The 23,398-nt window shown below is 45.2% G+C and overlaps 2 protein-coding genes across 3 annotated transcripts; one reads left to right on the top strand and one right to left on the bottom strand.

Moving 5' to 3' along the window:
- The first annotated feature begins 7,459 nt into the window (after positions 1-7,459).
- ccdc177 (coiled-coil domain containing 177) lies at positions 7,460-14,927 on the top strand. Its single transcript, XM_040200318.2, has 3 exons — positions 7,460-7,947; positions 8,604-13,862; positions 14,463-14,927. Exon 2 carries the CDS (start codon positions 8,616-8,618, stop codon positions 11,124-11,126), a length of 2,511 nt encoding a protein of 836 aa, XP_040056252.2. The 5' UTR covers positions 7,460-7,947; positions 8,604-8,615; the 3' UTR covers positions 11,127-13,862; positions 14,463-14,927.
- On the bottom strand, positions 14,623-23,166 carry plekhd1 (pleckstrin homology domain containing, family D (with coiled-coil domains) member 1). Of its 2 annotated transcripts, none has more exons than XM_078089793.1 (13): positions 22,545-23,166; positions 21,847-21,940; positions 21,599-21,688; positions 21,204-21,280; positions 20,529-20,620; positions 20,397-20,449; positions 19,966-20,060; positions 19,777-19,870; positions 18,817-19,019; positions 17,639-17,771; positions 16,793-16,937; positions 15,579-15,722; positions 14,623-15,444 (listed from the first exon to the last, which is right to left on the bottom strand). In XM_078089793.1, the coding sequence occupies exons 1-13, from the start codon at positions 22,697-22,699 to the stop codon at positions 15,287-15,289; spliced, it is 1,533 nt and encodes a 510-aa protein (XP_077945919.1). In that variant the 5' UTR covers positions 22,700-23,166; the 3' UTR covers positions 14,623-15,286. The 2 variants fall into 2 exon arrangements, with proteins under 2 accessions (XP_077945919.1, XP_077945917.1); XM_078089791.1 differs by having other exon boundaries at positions 21,847-21,919; positions 22,545-22,838.
- Between the last annotated feature and the right edge of the window lie 232 nt (positions 23,167-23,398).

The raw sequence follows: 23,398 nt of genomic DNA, 5'->3' as shown, positions 1-23,398 counted from the left end.
GATTAAAAAAAAGCAGCAGGGATGTCCAACAGGTAATATAACCATAAATGAATAAATGTTTTCAGTCTCTGCCACGACTACCTGTTACAAGGCGAGTAAAACGTTTCTGTGAAACTCTCTGAGAGTTGTCCTCCTATAATCCATACTAACATCCGAGATCATATTGAGTGAGGGAGTTTTATTTGACTGCATTATTTTGAAAAAACATCAGCAACCCTTCTGAATATATAATGCATTCCAGTTTAAACAGAAACCACCTTAACATAAAAACCTGTATTGTAATTGAGACCTCTGTAAAAGTGTGAAGGAAAAGTGAACATTAATCAGAAAGTACAGAAAGACTTTACCTTTTTTTTTACCACTAACTAAATTTAGTTTCCGGTTGGATTTCAGATTAAGAATTTACACATCATTCATTTGACGATTATTTGAAATGTACACATATACTATTTTCACAACAGTTTATATGTAATTAAACAATAATCAGTGGCAGTGTCATTATCCAGCGCTAAGCTGCAATATATCAAAGACACTGATAAACAAAAGATTTCTGCATTATGGCTTCTGTAACTTTTGTTACTTAAAATCCATTTTCTTAATAATACTTTCCCCTTTTACTGAAGTGACATTTTGTCATCATTTTACATGCATTTTTTTTTTAAATGCCGAAAGCGTCTGAATAATTCACTAACACTAATCATATTACATTGCTGTCCCACTAAATGGGTCTACACTGTCTCGCTCCCACGTCTTCTTTCTCTCTTTCTCCATCTCTGCTCTTTCAGATGAATTGTCGGGGCCATTGAGAGCGACTGGGGAAAAAAAAGCACGGGAGGCCGGCGCGGGTGAGCGAGGGAAGCCGAGTGCTGAGTGCAGGTGTCCAGCTTTAGTTCAATCCACAGAAGCCGGTCTTTTAAGAGCTGAAAAGGGCCGACCGGTCGCCCTTTGCTGGGAGGGGTAACCCCCGCCCCTCAAATCCCCTTCCCTCAGTCTTTGTCCCTATAGATATTTTTTAATTGTTGTCGATGACAGTTCAGCGGCTTTTTGAGTGCCTCGCTGAAGAACCTTGTAATTAGAGCTATTGAGCTGCTGGAATTGGCACAATTAGGGTCAGCATTCAGCGTTTCTGTGCGAGCAAGGGGCTTTTTTTTCTCAGAGCAGACGGAAGGAGAGAGTGAAGAGGGTCGTGCCAAATGCGTGGAGAGGAAAAAAGGAACATGCACATAAAGGGGAGGAGAGTGGAGGCCTGAAAACGACCTGGAGACAGTGAATCGTCCAGATTCTTCTCTATCGGACCACCGCAGAGACCCAGCGTAGTATCGTTATCAGAGCCGGAGGGGATGAATACGTCCCACTCGGGGGCTGTTTCTCACCCCGGGGGGGGGGGGGGCATCGTCTCCCCCTCGCTCGCTCTCTGCTCTGTTGCCAGCCGGTCCACTCATGATCTGGTGTGAGTGGAGAAATGCTGTGGGAGGTGAGAATGAGGAGTAGAAGTGGGGGGCGGAGGCGGGGGGGGGGGGCACAAGGAGTGTCTCTTGGAATGTTAACGAGATCAGTTTATATCTGCTCTTCCCTCCCCGCTTCAGCCCCCCCCCTCCCGACCCACCCGCCCAAACAAAGAAGACAACGGTTTGTGGGGTGTCAAGCTGTTGTAATTTGGCCGAGCATGAAAGAAGACCTCTGACAACAAAAACAAAGAAGGAGTGAGTGGGCAGGCTGAAAAGAAATGTATTTCCCAATTACTGCAGCGTGGCCCCCCCCCCTCCCCCCCCTCGCCGGATTACACCAACTACATTTGGCCAAAAATTAGCAGGTGTCTGTAGACACAGAAACAGACGGAGCAGGGCGGAGGCCACACAGAGATCTGAGGGCCAGGGGGTATCGGGGGGAGTCGGGGGGTGTCGGGGGGTGTCGGGGGGGGGGGCACAGATGTTCAGCCCATGCACGAAAAGTTTGACACACGCACTCGCAGAGGTCAGACGTGGTATGCTGAATGTTCTGTATAGAATGTATAACTATTTAGTTGTTGCATTATATTTTACAGTTATTAACAGTTTTATATTATTAACCAAAAACCCTTTCAAAGTAAAAGCGCCAGTTAATGTTTTCTGCTGTTTAGGAAAATATTGTACTTTTTTACTTCGTTACATTTGTCTGTTTTGATAAGTAACACCACAAAATGTCTGACATATACTATAACAAACAATTTAGTATACAACTTTGAAGTAAACCAAGATGGAAAGTAGCAAAATACCTTCACGGAAGTGATGAACAATTCTTGAATATTTGCAATTCTGTTTTAATTTTGACTGCACAACCCTAATTTGACATCTGTAGTATTCACTTGAATAATTTATATTGTGACAGTGTCAACCAATTATTATTTTATCTCTTCAAAAATAACTACTTTACCTTTTTTACGACACAACAATCGAAAAGCGAAAGTTTGCAAAGAACAATTTTTTTACTTTAAGTATGTCATTCATACTATTAGAATACTTCTGTGGTTTTACTTCAGTCCTTTTGCTTCTTCAACCGAAGTCATGATTATTAAAGTATTTGTATTTTGTTTTCTACATTTAGTTTATCTGAGGCCTTTAGCCACTTTATAAAATACAGTTTTTACATTCAAAACATGTGACGAGTTTGTTAAATCTGTTATAAATTTAACTGTATATCCACTTTCAGCATCAACATTAATAGAACTCAATTGAGGCTTCAATAATTTAAGAATACAAAATGAATAGTAACACTTTGAATTGAGTCATTTTGCATGAAGAGTACTTTGAATTTTCTTTGATGACACTTTTACCAGAGTGAATGATTATTTCTTGTTACCAAAGCACTGATTTCAATACCTCTCACAGTTCCCTGTTAACAGTGAGTATGACGGCTGGTAAAGTTAATGTTGTCAAATGTTGTCAAAACGGGCAGATAGAAATCCCACTCATGTTAAAGTATTTCACTTCATAAATCCCACATCTTTTACATGCTCTGCCGCAATTTTCTCCTTATCTGCCAAAACCCGAGGAGCTGCAGAAAGCCCTCGTCTGGCCAACAGAGCTAGACTGCAGCAACCTGGCCTCTTATTACCCTCTTCAAAACACACACTCAAACTCACACACTGCGGCGCTGATGTAGCAGCATGCCCAGTGACGGAAACGTACAGCAACAAATAAATAAGCCCACGGAGCCAAATTATCTCTGACATTAATCAGAGATGCGAGGGATTTTTACGTAGTGTGAGAATGAAAGAGAAAAGGGCAACAGAGTGCAAAGGGTGTGAAAAGGGCTTTTGAGTCTGGACTTGGGTGTCTCGCACCTGCACTGTCTATTCACCCCACTGTTTACACACTGTCATCCACAATTACTGCCTCATGGGGACGGAGCTGTCTGCCCCCTACAGGGCCCCCGGGCCCGTCCGCGGTCCTTATGGACGCCCAATTGAGCGTACCGCTCTTCTGATTGAATTAACAGCTCCGTCTCAGGGACCTTTTCCCCCTCACAGCGAGGTGGGGGACTATTCCACACCCGCCCCGGGACCCCTCTACCCACAGGAGGCAGAGTGGGGGCAGGGGCGGGAGGAAGGGGGGTGCTAGGTGGCTGGAGAAAAGCGAAGGGTCAAAAGGGGCAGTTGTTGAAGCTGTCCAGAAAACGCGTCCTTTTCTGTTCGGAAACCGAGGCTGGAAATGTGAACTGGGGGCAACCGGAGGTCTCAGTCTTCACAGGACCAGCGAGTTCCTGCAGGGCAGCGTAGAAATGATTACAGTTAGAGCCCTGCTGTCCCAAATATTACAGTAAAAAAAGGTCCCAATCAGGTCCACGGCATTCTGGAAGGAGTTTTTCTAGTTTTGTATTTGTACCACATAAAAGATAGAACATCTTGATTTGTGTTACCTCTGATCTTTATATCAATGCTCAGGCAGGACAGTTGAAAAGGCAACTAAAAAGTGGTAAATAAAAATACAAATGCTGTCTTTGCTAATGCCAATAAATGAAGAATTACAATTTGAAGAAATTCTTTTCTTGGTCTGATGGGAAACAATGTCAGAAAACCTTAATTTACATTATAGTTCAGCCCAGCAGTTTGCTGCAACCACTTTTAGAGATTGTTGCAGCAAGGATATATAAAAATAATAGATGGAGGGTTGAAGAAAAAATAGAAAAACAGAAGAAGAAACCTACATACCAACATATTAGAAGAGAGTGACCAATATCTGAGAATATGTTTTATTACATATTATCCGTGTAAGGAGACAAACATCAGGAACATTTAGCTGTAGACAGTGAGGTGGAGTCTTACACATTGTCACTAAACTAAAGAATAGCGCCATCCTTTCTTTAAAAGTGTCTCCCGGGGCAGACGCCCCCACAGCGTCCTCTTGGCGCGATCCAATTTACAGGTTTGTAAAATAGTTTGCAGTGTCTTTATCTGCAGTACATGTAGAGCTGAAAATCAGGTCTGCCTCCCTTCTTTCTTCACTTTGTTATTCAAACCCCAGACGTCTTTATCAATCATTTGCTTCAAGATGTCCCGGTAGTCCAGCAGGCTTCTCAAACTGACAGAGACGATATACAATCCTCGATATTTATATCGTTTCAGCATTACAGCAGTCAAAGATTCATTAATTTTTATTGTTTACGGCCTTTTTCTAGTAGTTTTCGAATTTAAGAAAATGTAAATTTAAGTACAAGTTTCTCAAGCATCTACATTACTTAAGTAAATTTATTCATTTTCAACTTTGAGCTGCTGTACAGTAGCTCCAAAAGTATTCAGAGCCAAACACATAATATTGATTGCGTAGCAAAGATAAGTAAACTGTTACATTAGTAGTTCAAACTCTGTAATATGTTGTTTCCATCAGAGCCAACAATAAGGTGAGTGGAATTTAAAGCATTTGTAATTCAATGATAAATGGATCTTTCAGTGTGAGTATAGTTCAGGATTAATGGATACAATATTGAAGTGCAAGCATTAATCCTTAAAAGATACTTAAGTACCACATATCCAACCCCTGTTCACATGTTACCCCTTCATGTATTTATTTGTTTACTCCTAAGGAGGTTTTGGCACCTCCAGACTGGTTCCCATTACAAAACCAGTACACGAGAGAACACTCGAGGCCCTCGCCGGCAGCCCGATGCACAGCCCGGGCATTGCAGTGGTCTCCATGACTGCACAGAGCCGCTCACCTCTCGATGAACCCCCCCAGTCCAGCTTCGGTGCTGGGGAGCATGCCCCTACCCAAAACCAAAACACCCAGAGTTCTGTGGAGCATACCCATGCACCAGTGAACTGTGCAGCGACCACACCATGCCCCCCCCCGGCCCCCATCCCAGACCCCGTGCCCCCAGTTAACAAGCCAGCCAGCACGTTCCCTGTTGTCACTTGTTACCCGCTGTCCCCCTGATGCGGCTCACGGGCGGGGCCAATTAAACTCGCACTGTTCCCCACAGCGGGTCAGGAGTTTAGTGGGTCATCGTCACTGTGATTTTCACCCAGCGTTACCTAATCCCCATTCTACTGGACCCAACCACGCTAGTTTGTCTCAATAAATACACTGCATTCATTGTATGGCCGTCTGTAGTAGTAGTGGGGTGACAAACGATCACACAGATGTACAGAGCAATAGCAAACAGTAGTAACATGAAGGATTGCCTCTTTAATAATAGTTATACATGCTGTGTAGGTGCATGCAGTTGTCTTACGTGGGCATTTAAACGGGTTAAAGGAGGGAATACATGGTCCTCGGTGGCGGAAACAAGGGTCCAATTTGAGCAACTGTTTATCTCTGGTAGCGGGGAGTTAGCAGTCAATGACGCAATAAAACTTGATTAAAAAAAAGTGAATCACTGCAATCATCAGATATTTTTTTTGCATAGTCATACATGACCACAAAAAACGTTAGAACGATGGTTCTGGCAATATGCAAGATTAGACTGACGCACACAACCAAATGCATAATCTCCAATTGAAGGTAGTGAGGCGACCTTATTTGATATTTATTATTTGAAATTAAATATTTATCAGAGGCCCCAATTATTGTGATGGTGCTGAATTGTCACCAGCTCTGTTGTCACCGCGTCTGTCTGTGACCTTTCACCTCAATTACATAACACAACACCCTTTTCCTAATTAAGTGATTATGATTATTATCTTCCAGTTTATGGCTATTTACATACGAAGAGGTGTCAGTTCTGTGGAGGCTTCATAACTCTGAAATATTGTATGATGGAGAAAACACGGAGGTTTGAGTTAGTAACTATTATTCATTTAGAGAAACTGGGGCATCCGATAGAAAATAGAAACGTTTTTTAGGAATTGGTGGGAACCCATTTGCAGAGACCACTGTATTAAAGGATAATAAAACATAGCAATGTGTTTTTGTCTTCATATATGAATTACTGGGACTAGAGGAATGTGCAGGTAGTATTCCATCAAATAAAAACAATTAATACATTCAAATAATACAAACAATGAAGTGTAAGATAAAAGAGGTTACATTTATTGACAAATACCATATAGTGATAAAAATGTCCACCCAAAACGTGAAATGTTTTTTAAGAATCTATTTCTTTTTTTCTTTCTTTTTTTTCTCACATTATTTACAAGTTCAAGTTTATGGCTATAACTACTGTGAAAATTACATTGTCTTCAATGTAAAACACGTCACAACATTTGAACGTTAAAATAGTCCATACATATGTAGCTTGTCTATAAAAGCACAAATATTCCGAAGGGGTTTTGCAAAAAATACTAATAATAATAAAAAAAAAAAAAAATAATAATAATAATAAAAGATGAAGAAGCTTAGAGCGTGACTTATTTGATAAAAATCTATTGTTTAATTTAGCTCCAGCAGTTAAATGTGAGTACATTAACTATTACGTTACATTACATTACAGGTCATTTAGCTGACGCTTTTATCCAAAGCGACATAGTTTTTCATGACTTTGCAGATAATATAATTCTCTATCAATAACATAAATAATGTGGAAACAATCACAGGGGGGATTTCATCGGAAATATTTAGACACTACTTTTAAGATTTTTGTAATACATTTAGCAAAATCATACATGCATGAATACGTGATCTGAAAACTTGAGACAAAGTGTAATGACGCTGATTGGCTGCTGCCCTTCCTTTGTCTGCAGAGGATGTTTTGGTGTGTTGGGTTGTCGCGCCCTCTAGTGGCCGCTGGGACGTAATACAGCACATCGGACTTCACACTGATGAAGGTTGGCAGATGGCAGCTGTCATGTGCGCCGATGAGACTTTTGATCGACCATCCTGCCCAGACTAAACATCTATTTTTAGATACATTCGAATTTGTTATAATATATGTTACTTGCTACTGTTTATTGCTCGAAATGCAAATATTAAATCGTTAAATAATAAGATAAATGATGAATAATATTATTATTTCTACAGAATACATTTATCCATCGCCTGTAGGAGGAACTGTTCTCTCGGATAAACCTCCCCGCCCCCCCGGGACCATCAGGCCGATGTTTTTCCACATTAATAGCCTGTCATTCCACTGTGTGAGCGCTTGGTTCTTCACTGCGCGCAGACCGTATTCTTTTAGCATATTCTCCAGAAGCAGGCGGAGCTAAGCCAGCTGCGATGGAGGGATGCCGCTGAAGAGCAGGTGTTTGCCGGCGGATGTCTCCGGGATGCACTTTGACCAGCGGCGATCCGAGCAAGCTGAATAGAGAACATTTCACTCTGGACTCTTTTTTTGTCTTTTCTTGTGCCATTTGGATCCCGCGGAGCGCAGGTTCGATCCCCGCGGCTCCTTCTGTCCGACGATGTGAGGCTCCATCGGAGGCTCGACGGCCGCAGCCTTTAACCCGAAACCTGGTATTATGCGGGGAACCGGGGGCACTGCACGGATTAAAGGGGGACGAAGCACCGGTTTACCGAACCTCTTACGAACCGGCAGGTCAGTGGGTGTTTCTGTGCGTGTGGGAAGCACCAAAGGCGTCGGGATGCGGGACCAGAGTCAGATGCACTGCATGTTGTTCTGGGAGACATATCTATTATTTTACAGTGTACAGCGTGCCGCTGTGCTGCTGACACAAGTCGAGGCCTTCGCTGAGGTGTGAGTCCGTGATGAGGAGCAGTGTATTCACCAGATCTGGGTTTAAATCCAGCTTTTTCTATAAATGGGAATAAGACACACACGTGTAAGAGACCTGGTTTGATTCCAAAGGCATTCTGAGGATGCTCGTGGCATGTAGAGTGAAAAGTAAAGCTATGAGTAATCGAGTGCACAGCCCAGTAACTCTGCCAAAAATAGACTCTCTGTTAAAGGACTGTGGTGTTTTTTGTGTCTTGTGTCACTTCCCTCAAGGGGAAATGTCTCATCTGGTGTAAAAATCAGTGCATGAATATGTGCTCATGCATGCGTGCATCTCTGAGCATGCGTTATGACCCTCCCCCACAGACTGCATCTCTCTAAAGCTCTGGACTGAATGCTATAATCCTCTAATTGAAACCTCTTTCCACTTTTCTATCCACATTCCCTCAAATACCCCCCCACCCCCCATTCTATCTCTTCATCGACCTGCCCCCCCCTCCCCCCATCTCTCCCTGCAGTATCAGCCAACTATGGTCGACCCCTCGGACGCTGAGGAGCAGAACAAGTGCAGAGGCCCACAGCTCGACGCGCCGGCCGCGGCCAGTGAAGACCCCCGGCTGCCGGAACAGGCCGACGGCGCGACCGCAGAGGATGACGGGGACGCCGGTTTCGAGACGCCACCCTCCGGCAGCTCGGAGCCCAGCCCCCGCCACGCCGCATGCCCGGCCGAGCCGGACGGCGCCTCTCAGGGGCCGCCGTCCCCCGAGCGGCCGCACACTCCGACCGACAGAGAGCCGTCGCCCAAACTGCACCTGGATCTGTTCAACTTCGACTCGCCGGCCGCAGAGGGCAGCCGCTACGTGTTGACGAGCCCTCACTCTCTGGAGGCGTGCGCCCGCTGCGGGGTCAAACCCGTGGAGCTCCTGCCTCGCCCGCTGGCCGACTTCGCCCGGGAGGCCCCCGGCCGCTCCATGCGCGTCGCGGCGGGCCTGTTCGAGGTCTACGAGAGGGACCGGCACGCCAAGCTGAGGCAGTGCAGGGAGGAGAGGGAGAGGATCGTCCGAGAGGAGAAAAGGAGGATTCTGCAGGCGACGGTGAACACCGGCGGCGCTGCGTCAGCCCCCGCTGTAGAGCAGCAGCTCAGTACCTCCTCCGGCTCCTCTCAGCCGGCTAAATCTGGGCCGGTGACCTCCAGCTCGGCCCCCGATAGAGCCTCCAGGGCCACGGCGCCGGCTCCAACGTTAAAAGCGACTTCTGCTTTCTCATCTAAAGCCCCAAGTACATCCCCTAAATCTCAGTCCTCAAAAGCCGCTGCCGCAACCTCCACGCCGTCCTCCAAAGGTGGTTTCCATGGATCTGCGAAGCCTCCGCCGGAACAAGCAAAAAGCCCGCGGCCGCTCTCGTCCGGCCCCCCGCCGCCAGTCGGGAAGTCAGGTAAATCTTCCAACACTTTCCCCAGGTCGACACCCAAGACTCCCTCCTTCCCCAGAGCCAACTCCACATTAACGCCGTCGGTGAAGAGGCCGGCGGGTCAGAGCTCCGGGGCCCCTCTGAACGGCGTGACGGGACCTGCGTTCTCCGAGCACAACGGGCACCCCGGCCCTCCCGCCAGGGCGCCAGGAAAGAGCCATTCACTGGAGTCCCTACAGCGGAGGATGGAGCCGGTCTGCTCCTCCACCTCCAACACCACCACCACCACGTGCACCTCGTCCGAGTCGGGCGCCTCCTCCTCTTACAGCTGGGACGGCGCGCGGGATCACTGGGCGAAGGCCTCCAGTCCTCGGGCCCGCACCATGGCCACCTTCAACTCCCTGATGGGCCGCAGCCTCAGCCTGGGCGACCTCAGCCACTCGCTGCAGACGACGCAGAAAGTGGAGCGCATCGTGAGGGAGGTGAAGCGGCGGGGCCTCAAGGCCGTGTCCGAGCGCGACCGCAAGATCGCCTCCCTGATGCTCGCCCGGTACCAGGAGGAGGACATCATGAGCCAGACGCGCTACGTGGCCCACCTCCAGTGGGACAGCGAGCGCAGGATGGACGAGCTGCGGCGGGAGCAGGAGGACCGCGAGAAGCAGCGTGCCGTGCTCCAGTGCCAGCGGGTGTGGCAGACCCAGGTGTCCCTGCGGCAGCGGCGGCTCAGCCAGCAGGAGCGGCTGTCGGCGGCCGCCAGGATGCGCCAGGCCGAGGAGAGCGAGGGGCGCTGGAGGGAGCTCGCCGAGCAGCAGGAGCGTGGCCGCCTGCTGAGGTTCCAGCAGACGGCGCGCGAGGAGAAGCATAAGAAGGCTCTTCAGGAGCAGAACCTGAGGGCCCTGGAGGAGGAGCGGGCGGCCATGCTGGAGCAGGAGAGGCTGCTGCTGAAGGAGAAGCTCACCATGGCCGAGCTGAAGAGGCAAGAGAAGGAGCACCAGGGCCAGGAGGACCGGCGGGGTCTGAACAAAGCGGAGAAGAGGCGCCACGCCGCCCTCATACAGGAGATCGCCCGCCGGGAGCAGGAGGAGAGGGAGGAGGCCAGGAGGGCGGCGGAGGAGAAGCTCAGCCGCTCGCTGGAGAACTACGAGCAGATCGTCGAGCGCCGAGGCCTGGAGCTCAAGGAGAAGGCCAAGCGCGAGGGGAAGCAGATCCAGAAGGCGCGCAAGGCGGCGGAGAAGCGCGAGAAGCAGCAGCAGCAGCAGATGGAGGCCCGCGCCAAGGAGGCGGAGAAACGGGCCCAGCAGGCGGCGCTCGTGGCCGAGGAGAAGGCCAAGGAGAAGTCCCAGCGGGCGGTCCACACCCGGCAGGAGAAGGAGAAGCTCCAGAGGCTGAACAGGCAGCGGGTGGAAGAGGAGGAGAGGCAGAGGCGCCTGGAGCTGCTGCAGTCCATCGAGAGGAAGCTGGAGAAGAGCGAGCAGATCTTCAAGGAGAAGCGGGCGGTGCTGGAGAGCGCCCGCTCCGTGGCCCGGGCCTCCTTCCACGTGCGGGACAAAGTGCGGGAGGAGACCAACATGCGTACCTTTGATAAAATGGCCCTGGAAGCTCAACTGAAAGCCAGCCTGGATGAGAAATGAACCCACGCCGCTGGTCGTTCACCGCGGCCCTCATCCGCCAACAGCTTCACCCTCTTTCCCCATGAAGACCCCGGTGTTATTCTGTCCTTAGACACTCTCAGCTCGTTTGGTTCCCTTTTTGCCCAAACCTTTTTTATTGTCAAAGAGCCTTTGGAAGCTAACCAAATTTTGCGTCATGGATGTAGTGAGGCGACAAAGTGCATCAGCTGTTCTGAATGAGCAGTAAGGCCTGTGCGGGTCTCACAGTGGACTTCACGTTAGTGGAAGAAGGCCGCCCCCTCCTCCGCTCTCTCACTTTGACCCCTGCGCCGTCTATTTCAGCTACTGGACTGAAGGCTGGGCAGTGATGAAAAGGGTCATTGTTTACCAGGAAGCACAACTCCATGACAACAGCAGAGGCTTTTAAGGGAGCTGCTCCTTCGGGGGGCAAGTCAAGCGCGAATGGTTCAAACCCCCGAGAAGAATCTTCTTTTCCTCGCCGGACATACACATATACATAGAAATATACATACACACATACACATACACATACACATACACACATACACATACACATATACACATACACACATACACACATACACACATACACATATACACATATACACATACACACATATACACATACACATATACACATATACACATATACACATATACACATATACACATACATATACACATACACATAGAAATATAGACATAGACATACACATCCAGAGTGCAAAGGCACAGACATACACATAGACATACACGTAGGCATATACATATATAGAGACAGCCAAACCCAGGAAGGCCGTGTGCCGCTGCTTCATCGGCACACGGCCTTCCTGGGACACTGATTCCTGCCGCAGGGCTGTTCTTCCCTCCCTTCTTTTACATACAGACATAGACATAGACATATAGACATACAGACATACACATAGACATATAGACATACAGACATACACATAGACATATAGACATACAGACATACACAAAAACATACACATAGACATATAGACATACAGACATACACATAGACATACACATAGACATATAGACATACAGACATACACATAGACATACACATAGACATATAGACATACAGACATACACATAGACATATAGACATACAGACATACACAAAAACATACACATAGACATATAGACATACAGACATACACATAGACATATAGACATACACATATACATATAGACATAGACATACACATATAGACATACACATATACATATAGACATACACATATAGACATACACATATACATATAGACATAGACATATAGACATACAGACATACACATAGACATATAGACATACAGACATACACATAGACATATAGACATACAGACATACACATAGACATACACATAGACATATAGACATACAGACATACACATAGACATACACATAGACATATAGACATACAGACATACACATAGACATACACATAGACATATAGACATACAGACATACACATAGACATATAGACATACAGACATACACATAGACATACACATAGACATATAGACATACAGACATACATATAGACATACACATAGACATATAGACATACAGACATACACATAGACATATAGGCATACAGACATACATATAGACATACACATAGACATATAGACATACAGACATACACATAGACATATACATAGAATATACATACATATAGACATACACATAGACATACACATAGACACATAGACATACAGACATACACATAGACACATAGACATACAGACATATAGACATACACATACACATATACATATAGACATACACATAGACATACACATATAGACATACACATAGACATACACATAGACATATACATATAGACATAGACATACACATATAGACATATAGACATACACATATACATATAGACATAGACATACACATATAGACATACACATATACATATAGACATACACATATAGACATACACATATACATATAGACATAGACATATAGACATACAGACATACACATAGACATATAGACATACAGACATACACATAGACATATAGACATACAGACATACACAAAAACATACACATAGACATATAGACATACAGACATACACATAGACATACACATAGACATATAGACATACAGACATACACATAGACATACACATAGACATATAGACATACAGACATACACATAGACATATAGACATACAGACATACACATAGACATACACATAGACATATAGACATACAGACATACACATAGACATACACATAGACATATAGACATACAGACATACATATAGACATACACATAGACATATAGACATACAGACATACACATAGACATATAGGCATACAGACATACATATAGACATACACATAGACATATAGACATACAGACATACACATAGACATATAGACATATAGACATACACATAGACATATAGGCATACAGACATACATATAGACATACACATAGACATATAGACATACAGACATACACATAGACATATAGAGACAGCCAAACCCAGGAAGGCCGTGTGCCGATGAAGCAGCAGAGGACACTGATTCCTGCCGCAGGGCTGTTCTTCCCTCCCTTCTTTTCCCCTTCATTTCTCCTCTGCACGGCAGACTACAGCAAACAGTCGGGCGCTCTGAGAGGCCGACACCTTTTGACCCCCGACGTCCCCCCCGCGGACAATCAGCTCCCGACACAACCGCCTGGTGACCGAGTCAAGGTCAACAGGTACGATGATTTTATCGCTTTCGCAGGTTACATGTAACGCCTTCTGTTTTGTTCCATTCTGTTTGCTTCCAGCCCTTGAAGTAACAACACAACAGGCGCTGATCACGCTGACCCAGACATGACAGAGGGGAGGGGGGGCGTTCTGCTCACAACATGGGAGCCAACAGCAGGCTTTAAAGGCCTCCGGCTGCGCTAATCCCACCATCTCACAGATTAAAAGAAAAGGGAGATGCACATGGCGCTGTCAGATGTACGTAGCCGTTGCCATGGCGATGGGAGTGAGGCGGGAGCAGCGAGGGGCTAATGGCCGAGCAGAGGGAGCGTGTGGGAATAAGAGGGAACTGCATGCGAGGAGCTGCCTCTCTGGTGGCTCGATGGGAAAAGACCTCGTTGTACAAACTCCTGTGTTGTTTTTATACATACAATACAATTATTTTTTACTATGACCTTTTTGCTATACTAGACAATTTTTGACAAACTGACTTTCATTGACATTTGACACTTTTTAAGGGGGGGGGGCTCGACTTGCTACACTAAACCGGTTGTTTGACAGACTTTATCTCTTTTATACTCACATGCGTCACATTTTACTTCCTTCAGGTGCTGGCGATCAACAGATGAGGATCCTTCTTTTCTTCCCACTGACTCATGCGTGAAACGCCGAACCTTCTTCTCTCAGAAATACATCCATATCAAAAGTGTTTTTATTTGCGTGAAACTAGTAGGAGCGCAGTCTATTCTGAAGCATAAATGACATGTAAAAGGTTCAAAAACAGCTTTATTAGCATCAAGGCATGTTGTTCAGTCTCCCCTTCCCCCAACATGTGGGCATCTTTTCTGTATCCTTTCTGCTGTGAAGTTATAATTTGTACATTATCCCAAAAAAGCTTGTGTCAGTGAATTAAATTGATTTTCATCGCCAAGGATTTTCTGTTGTAGCAATAATTAAATGGTCAAGGTGAGTTCAACACAAATGCGTAAGTCGTTTTCAAAAAGCCTCTGTTCATGTGAAGGACACAATCTGTGCTTACAATCAAAACCAGGGGAATAAAAACAATTTTACAAGACGGATGTGCATTGTGTGTCCTCCTGTTAGTGACACCACAAAGGCTCTTATCAGATGGAGCAACACTATATTCCTCCTAATATTCATATACTTTACTCTTTTGCTGAATCACATCTGGTTTTCAATTTATTCTGGTTTCTTTATGTTGGAAAGTGTCACAAACAGTAATGTAGAAAAGTAGACTTTCGCTCCGCGGACCCTAGAAAGTGTTTGGCGGAAGGTGGGCATTTAAAACCACGAGCATAAAAGACGTTTGAGCATCTTAATAGTGGATTTCACATCAGGATCTCTAAATCTAAAGCTAAGGACCGTTCCCCCCCCCCCCCCCCCCCCCCCTTCAACATGGCCTCCCCTCCTCTCAGTCCTCGGGCTTGTTGGTGGCGTCCTTCCGGGCAATGATCTCGTACACGCTCTCCCTGAAGCTGCTGTCGGTGGTCAGTCGGCGGGCCGTCTCTCGCAGCTCCTCCATGCTGTCGTCATCACACCTGGAAACGGCAAAAGACTTGGAGTGCTTCACTGCAGCAGCAGCAGCAGGAAGAGGAAAGGAAAAGACGGCATGAGTCTCACTGTCGATACGTGGACGTATGTTTAAATGACAGCAGGTGAATTCATGTATTCGTCCTTGGTGACGGTCGCTGTAACGGACTTACACCAGTGGTGTCTGGAGGCTCTCCTCTGGATCCGGCAGCTCTTGATCCTGCGCGCGGCGGCTTTGTGCAGATACACGGCGTTCTTCATTATCGATGGAAGCTTCGCCTCAATCTCTGCTGCACAGATGCACTCCTCAAAGAATCCTGCATGGGCAAACACACATATATGTGAATAATCCACACATTACTGGCATATGGTTTTGTGAGGGAATGTTAGTGGTAAAACCTTTGTGTAGTTTTCAGAACTAATATAAATATACTCTAAAGGCAAAGTCCACTTAAGTCCACAGAAGAACACAAAACTTAAGTATGGGAACAGGTAGGTAAAGTAGTGGATCTTGTGTTATTCGTCCCGTTAATAAAAAAAATTTAAATAGCTTTTTCTGGAAGAAAATCCAAAATATTGCCCGAAAACAATAAAATAGTTCTCATTAAAAGTTGGATTTTTTTTAAATGTGACTTATCTTTTATTTTGACATTAGAACTACAAACTGTTGCATCAATAATAAAACTACTACCATACGAGTAGATGGAGACATAGAAATCTGAATGTTGAATTACTATTTAGCTTTAGATTAACATTTCCATCATTTTAGAGCTGCCAACATTTGCTGATTAATAGATTAGTCTATTGACTTCAAATTAATCTATTTCAACAAATCATTTTATAAGTTTAGTCATTTTTCAAAGCTAAAAGACAAAATCATTCCCTGGTTGCAGGTTGTACTGGTTGTATTTGGACAATTATTTAAGAAAAAAAAATTAATATATATTTCTTTTTCATATATGAATATAACCGTAATAAGTTATTTAATAGACTAAAAAATAAAAACGTGAAAATTATAAGTAGTTGAAGCTTTGAGCCTTTAAGGCATCACTATTTCTATTTATTTAATTACATAAAATAATCGTTTCGAAGGACTCAAATCATTAAATATGTTCCATTAACTTTGATATCGAATATCTGCTGAATATATTCAACATGTGATTCAAACTCCATCCACAGGAGGGCAGTCATACAGATGCAAGTGTCTGATCAGATGTAGTTTTTTTTAACACTAGAGAGCCAGAGAGCATAATATGCATAAACCTGCTGATCTGATATCCGTTGGTCTCCTTTAGTGCACCGGTCACATTGCAACAGCCATCCTGATGTGAACTAAAAACTACATTTTGCAGCGTACGTTTATGGAAGAACCGGCGGATTCACTCACTCCTCAGCTGGGTCACCCCGCCCTTCATCTTCTCGTCCGTCTCTTTGGTCCGCTCCAGGGACTCCAGGCCTTTCTCCAGGTCCTGCAGAGCCTGTTCGGCCTGATTCAGTCTCTTCTCCAGCTCCACCCTGGACTCTATCTCCACCTAATGCACACAGGATGTTGATCTGAGTGCGGGACATCGATTTACTGAAGCTCTACGTGGAAATGTCAGCAGGAATATTGGGCTTTTATTGATGAACTGAGCTGACGTGACGAAGGAAAGCTTTTGTTTTGGCTGAAGAGGTCACAGTCCATTCAAAATGAGACTGTGTCCTGATGTTTGAAGGAGACAACCCTCAAATCGAAAGAATACCTCTTTAGGATGAACTGAAAGCAGCACAACGGGTTTGCCCACGTTTTATGGTTACGTAAAAACAGAATTTATTTTCAATCGTAGCTCTAACTACAAAGAATAAACGCGGGTGGTTGCTGGCTTCGGTCCAGAGGTCTGGGAGGAAGACGCAGAAGCTCGGGTTGATGCAAACATTAAAAGAAGGTAATTTCATGCAGAGAAACTCGGGAGACGAGAGGACAATCAGCTTGTTTTGTTCCAGTAAATGTAATGTAAGATGAGCAGATCAGACTGGATGAACCACCCTGAATAAATCCGTCATATGCAACTGGTTTTGTACAAAGACACTCACCTCAACTGGCCACAAATACTGAGGTAATTTCCTCTGTATTTCTCACATCCATTGTCTAAGTATGTATTTTAATGCTTAAACTTATCTGAATATTAGATGATAATAGACCAACAGAAGGACTAAATGTTTAACACGTTTTTTGGGGTTGCCGCTTGCTTACCTTGAGCTCGGCCTCGGTCTGCTGTTTGTCCACCGTGAGCTGGGACAGGGACTGCTGCAGCGTCTCGGCCTGAGAGGAGTAGAACTCCCTCTCCTGCTGCAGGACGCGAGCGCGCTGGTCCTTCTCCCGCAGTCTGGAGCCACACACACAACATCATCTTCGTCAGTGGCGTGTCAGTCTTTATCCTAATGACAGCATGTTCAGAACTCCGATTTGGGCGGTTTTGAAAAGATTTTGGCATTATTTAAACCCTTTTTAAAGCTGAAAGCTTAAGCTGTAAAGCCACCACGCTGCAGGAAAAAAGCTGTAAATATTTCTTATTTTTTTTAATGCTTCTGGTGCCGTTCACACACACACACACACACACACACAAACCTGGCATTTGATTTCAAAATTAAAACTGGGAGCACAGGCCGTTTTACCTCCCGCTGGTGATCTGCAGAGATTTTATTTTTATGATAAAATGATAATTAGTGCGCTGGTCAGGTTGACAGATATTTATATATCTGTTAAGTTTGATGTATTCTTAGTCATTAAAAGATGATGGTAATATAGAAAAGAAAATAAAGCAATAAGTCAATTATCAGAATGGTTCATTTAATTATACAGTCATGTTTGATCTTTGCAGAATACTGCAAATATAATGTAATGCATATTTATTCATATCAAAATATAAATATTTTATATCAGTGGATTTAGGGGTTTTTAGTTTAATTTTGCATTTGTAAAACCATTCTGCGTAAGTGTGGTTTGATTTTTGTATTTTCTATCCAGCAGCACTTCAGAGGACTTCCCAGAAAAGGAGCAGAGTGAAGGCAGGTTTCATGGAAACACCAGTGCTGCACAGTCAATAGCACCTCCTATAATATCCCACTTACTGGTGCAGATCAATGCAGCTGGTTGTTTAGAGATCAATACACATTTCCACTAGCAGTTACATCCTTTGCGTCATTAGCATGGAGGTTCCCTGCAGTGTTTGACCTTTTGGATGCCGAAACAGTAACCGCTGTTTCTTTAATAATATTGTCATTTTATCAGCCTGATAAAAACGACTCGATGAATTTCAAATCAAATCAAATAAGGACGAAAAAGGACGTTTCAGGGTTCTGACAGAGATCGTAAATGAGTTCTAGTTGTGCTCTGGGGTGTTTGATTCCATCTCCAAACGGCCAACTCACTTGTTGTGCGCTTGCTCCTTCTCCTTCAGCAGGTCCTTCATCTGCTCCTCGATGTGTTTCAGGTCCTCCAGCAGGTCCACCTCTCCGTGGTGCCCCCCGCCCACGGCGTCCCCGCGGGCCGCGTTCTCCCCCGCTGTCTCGGCCTCACCCGGCTCCGTCACCCCCAACAGCTCCAGAGTCCTCTGTTTCTCCTGAGAGAGCTCCTGCAGGGGGAACCCACGGGTCACACCCCCCCAAGTTCAACTCAGTCGAAAAGAGTGTTACAGGAAGGTGAGCGCTGGTAATAATAATATTAATAATAATAGAAATAATAATAATAGTGTTTAAAAGTTCTGGAGACCTGGACAGGTTTTTGTGGTCAGTTATTTTTTCAATACATTTTTAACTCATTTTCAGATGCAGCCCCTCAGCGTATATTTCTATATTTCCATAGTAGCTACATTCAACTATATATTAGAGTTTTTCTTGATATGCACACGTATTTTAAGATCAGTAATCAACTTGGTGGGAAAGAAAGTCAAAGTCTCAACGTTAACAGTGAGTGAGCTATAAAGGAATAAAATGACTCGATGAATTTGTCTTTTACGTTGGACGATCATAGATGCCACTTGCATAGCAACACAGCAAAATAGCTTTTTATCTCTGTTTCCAGTTCGGACGCCGAGATAACCATCGGCCATTGGTATTGAACTCTACATGTCACTCTAGACAAGAAAAGGAACACGCATGTTTTCTAATCCCCTTGACTCTTGATTTCTGTTGGGATCATAATTTCAGCCCCACGTGGCTCTAATCTGCCGCCGCGTCAGCAAGATAATTGGACACCCACAAGGGTTTGTTTACGCAACTCATTACATCAGCAGCTGTAAAGTGGCACGATGTGAACACAGTCCCTCCTTCAGTAGCGCGTTCGTGCCAACGAGCGGTGGACGAGTGGCAAACAGGTTTGGTTCTTCATACCTCGATGGATTTCTGCAGCATGTCGGTTAAATTGCTCAGCTCTTCTTTTTCGCTCTCCACACCTTTCAGGGACTGGGCCGTCCCGTCCAGGTCTCTGCCGGAAATGAATCACGTGGATTTACACACTTGTAGATCATAATCGGTGGCAGTTTAACATGAACTGGAACGTTAACTTAAAAATGTTCTTACAATTTGATATTCTCCTGTTCCGCCGTGAGCTCCACCACCACCTCCTCAAACTTCATCTTCTCCTCCTCCAGAAGCTGGTTCAGACGCTCCAGCTCCTGCAGAGCGGGGGACGGGTTACAGAGCAGTGGGACACGTCTTTAACAAGACAACAAAATATTCAGCAACAATGTACAATTAGAACTGAAGGAAATTAATCAAGTAGAAATTTGATCTACAACAATGTGAGATAATCAATTCATTCATTCATATCTTTGGATTTTGGTTTGTTGGTGGTTTGACAAAATAATGACCTTCTTTATATGGTGGTTACAAAAAAGTCAAACAATTATAGTCAGAAAAACAGAAAAAAATCTCGCATCAGTGTTGTTTTTTAATGGAGGCCCACTTGTCAATGTGAAAGGAACAAACGTTATACGATGAAAAGGTCTCACCTCTCTCTGTGCTCTCTGGTGACTGAGCTCCTCAGTCTCTTCCATTAGTTTATCTGGAGAAAGAAAAACAGCCTGAGCTCGTTACCCCTTTAAAAAGCAGGGACGGGGGGTGGGACTGTCCTCCATGCTTACCCAGGTACTCCTGCTTCTCCTTGGCCAGCTGCAGCCCCTGAGCCTCCAGGCTCTCGATCATGGCCTCCCCCAGCTGGGCGCTCTTCCACGTGCTGTCGGACCAACGCAGAGATTCAAAGAAAACGGAGTAATCAGTGAATTAGAACACAGTGAGGTGGTGTTTTCCATCATTTGGCTCCACCGCTGACAGCCGAGCGCTCTCATCCTCACTGAAATATCTCAACACTCACCAGGAGGACCATTCCCCGGGTGTTGGTAATAATATTCCTAAAAAGCCTCTGACTCCACCGGCAGGTCAAAGGCTTGAATTTGGTGACCAATTTACTGGATGGTTCCAATGTCCATTTATGGTTCACTGAGAATAAATCCTTAAGATTTTGGTGACCATAAGAAATTTCATACACCTACGGGCAATTTAGTGTCCCGATTCAACCTGATCCCCAAGAGCATGTCTTTGGACTGTGGGAGGAACCCACGCAGACACGGGGAGAACATGCAGACTCCACACGGAAAGGCCACTGGGCGGAGTGGAACCCAGGACCTTCTTGCTGTGAGGCGACCACCACGCCACCGTGCCGCCCACTATTGTGTTCCCCAGAAGATAAATTATATTTTTGAATTATATTCATTTTAATTGTAATTCTTCAGGGGAATTTGCGTTGGTGGAATACTCACACTTTCCCCGACTCCTGCAGCATCTCCATCCACTGGACCTGCTCCTCCCCGGACTCAGCGGCCAGTACTATGGTGCCCTGGAGGACGGATACGCCACATTATTCACAGGCAGATTGCTCAGCAAAGGGCTTTGACTTTAATGCCTCTGGGCTGCTGACACGGTTCAAATCTATGCATCACACTTGTGTCCCAGAGTGCAATTATATTCCCTCCATTCGGTGTTCCATTTGTTGCAGGATTAAGCTGTAAAGTCAAAAACAGAAGAAGCTGTTTGTCATCTAACCAATTGTGAGAGGGCGTTTTGCTAATCCTGTCTGAAGCTTACGCTCGGCTTTTTCTTAAAAATGACAAACTAAACTGCTGCTGAAGGAATGCAGGAATGAAAGCGTTCTCACAGTAAAGTCCTCCAGGTTGACCACGATGCCGAAGGGCATCCCCAAGTTTTCATTGGATGAAACCACACATCCTCCCAAAGGGATGACCCCCTGTGACAGAAACACATTATATTTATAATGTTGTTTACGGATAATACAAGTTAAAGAACAGTTATTAGCAGTTATTAATCTAAATGCCCCTAAACATTTATGTGCAAGACGTCGTCCACTAAAATAAAAACAGGTGTTGAGAGAACGCGGCGGCTCACCTTGGGGTGGATGTTGAAGTATCTGTTGGTCTCAAAGTTTCTCCTCTCGCTCTCTGCATAGTAGAGCAGGAAGCTGTCTTTGATGATGAAGAATCTTAGCGAACAGAATTCATTCATTATGACCTTTATTATGACCTTTGTGATACAAGCTGACGGGAAAGGTTATAAAGGATGTGCAGCAAATGGACTCTTTGGATCCACTGCGTCGTTTTAACGGTTATGTAAACTAAGAGCATTAATTGTGACTGAAGGTAACAATCCAGGCAATTTAACAGTGATGGGAAAAAGACTGTGGATGAGTACAGCCTGATGTTATATAAAGCAATACGCTCAACAACATGTTCTTAAATGAAGAAAAGAAGTTCATCAGTCAACATCACAAATTCACATTAAAGTAAATCAAATGTTTTTTGTGCTCACAAAAGTAGAAAGACAAAGTTTCACAGCTCCGGTGTCAAATGAATAGTCAAAATATAATAACAACAAAGATAATCTTCAGTATCCAGTGACACTACTTGGAAAGAAAATATTACTCTTCTCTAAGAATATTTAGCATTTTTGTGCAGATCCTGCAATCGTTAGATATTAAAGTAAAAGCAAGTCCTTAAACATTAGTTGCTAAAGTGAATGTGGCTTTTGATGCTCCTTCTCAGGACAAAAGATAAAGACCACCAGGCGACTCGCACACAGTCCCTCACCTGCGGGACCACTTGACCGATGGGCGTCCGAAGGGCCTCTTCCACAGGACCCCGTGCAGCTGCACCTTGGTGCTGATGTCCAGCGCTTCAGAGTCAGACTGCTCCATCGACAACCAGGGTGAGAACAGAGAGTTTCTGGACGAGGACGAGAACATCCTCTCTGCCACACCCCCTCCCCCCGATTCCAACTATCGATGGAATTAAAAATAAAAAATAAAAAACTATAATGCAGTCAATAACAATAAGCCCGGATGACAAGCGATGCGCAGGGACGGCTTCAATACAGAGCCGGAAGAGAGGCAAAACAAATCCCAATAACTCAGCAGGGCGGAATGATGCAGCTGTCAGTACGCTGGAGGCAGACTGAGCGCATGAAAGCAGGGAGGGCAGAGAGGACGGGGGGGGAGGTGGGGGGGGGATTCATTCAAGCCAGTAAAAGCCGTCATTCAGATTACTGTAGTCACCGCTGCCTCCAGCTCACTCGCGGAGCATCCATCGTCCTCCATCCATCCATCCATCCTCCATCCATCCGTCCGTCCGTACATCCATCCATCCATCCATCCAGCCGTCCGTCCGTCCGTCCATCCATCCATCCGTCCGTCCGTCCATCCGTCCATCCATCCTCCATCCATCGTCCTCCATCCATCCATCCATCCTCCATCCATCCGTCCATCCATCCATCCATCAATCCGTCCGTCCGTCCGTCCGTCCATCCGTCCATCCATCCATCCCTCCGTCCATCCGTCCATCCATCCTCCATCCATCCGACCTCCATCGATCCATCCATCCGTCCATCCATCAGTCCCCCACTCCACCCATTGCTCCAGCAGCGAATCAGAAGAACATCTGGGAGT

The sequence above is a fragment of the Gasterosteus aculeatus genome, chromosome 15 (genome assembly GCF_964276395.1).
Source record: "Gasterosteus aculeatus chromosome 15, fGasAcu3.hap1.1, whole genome shotgun sequence".
Taxonomy (NCBI): Eukaryota; Metazoa; Chordata; class Actinopteri; order Perciformes; family Gasterosteidae; genus Gasterosteus; species Gasterosteus aculeatus.
This window is presented reverse-complemented; position numbering and strand designations above follow the sequence as displayed.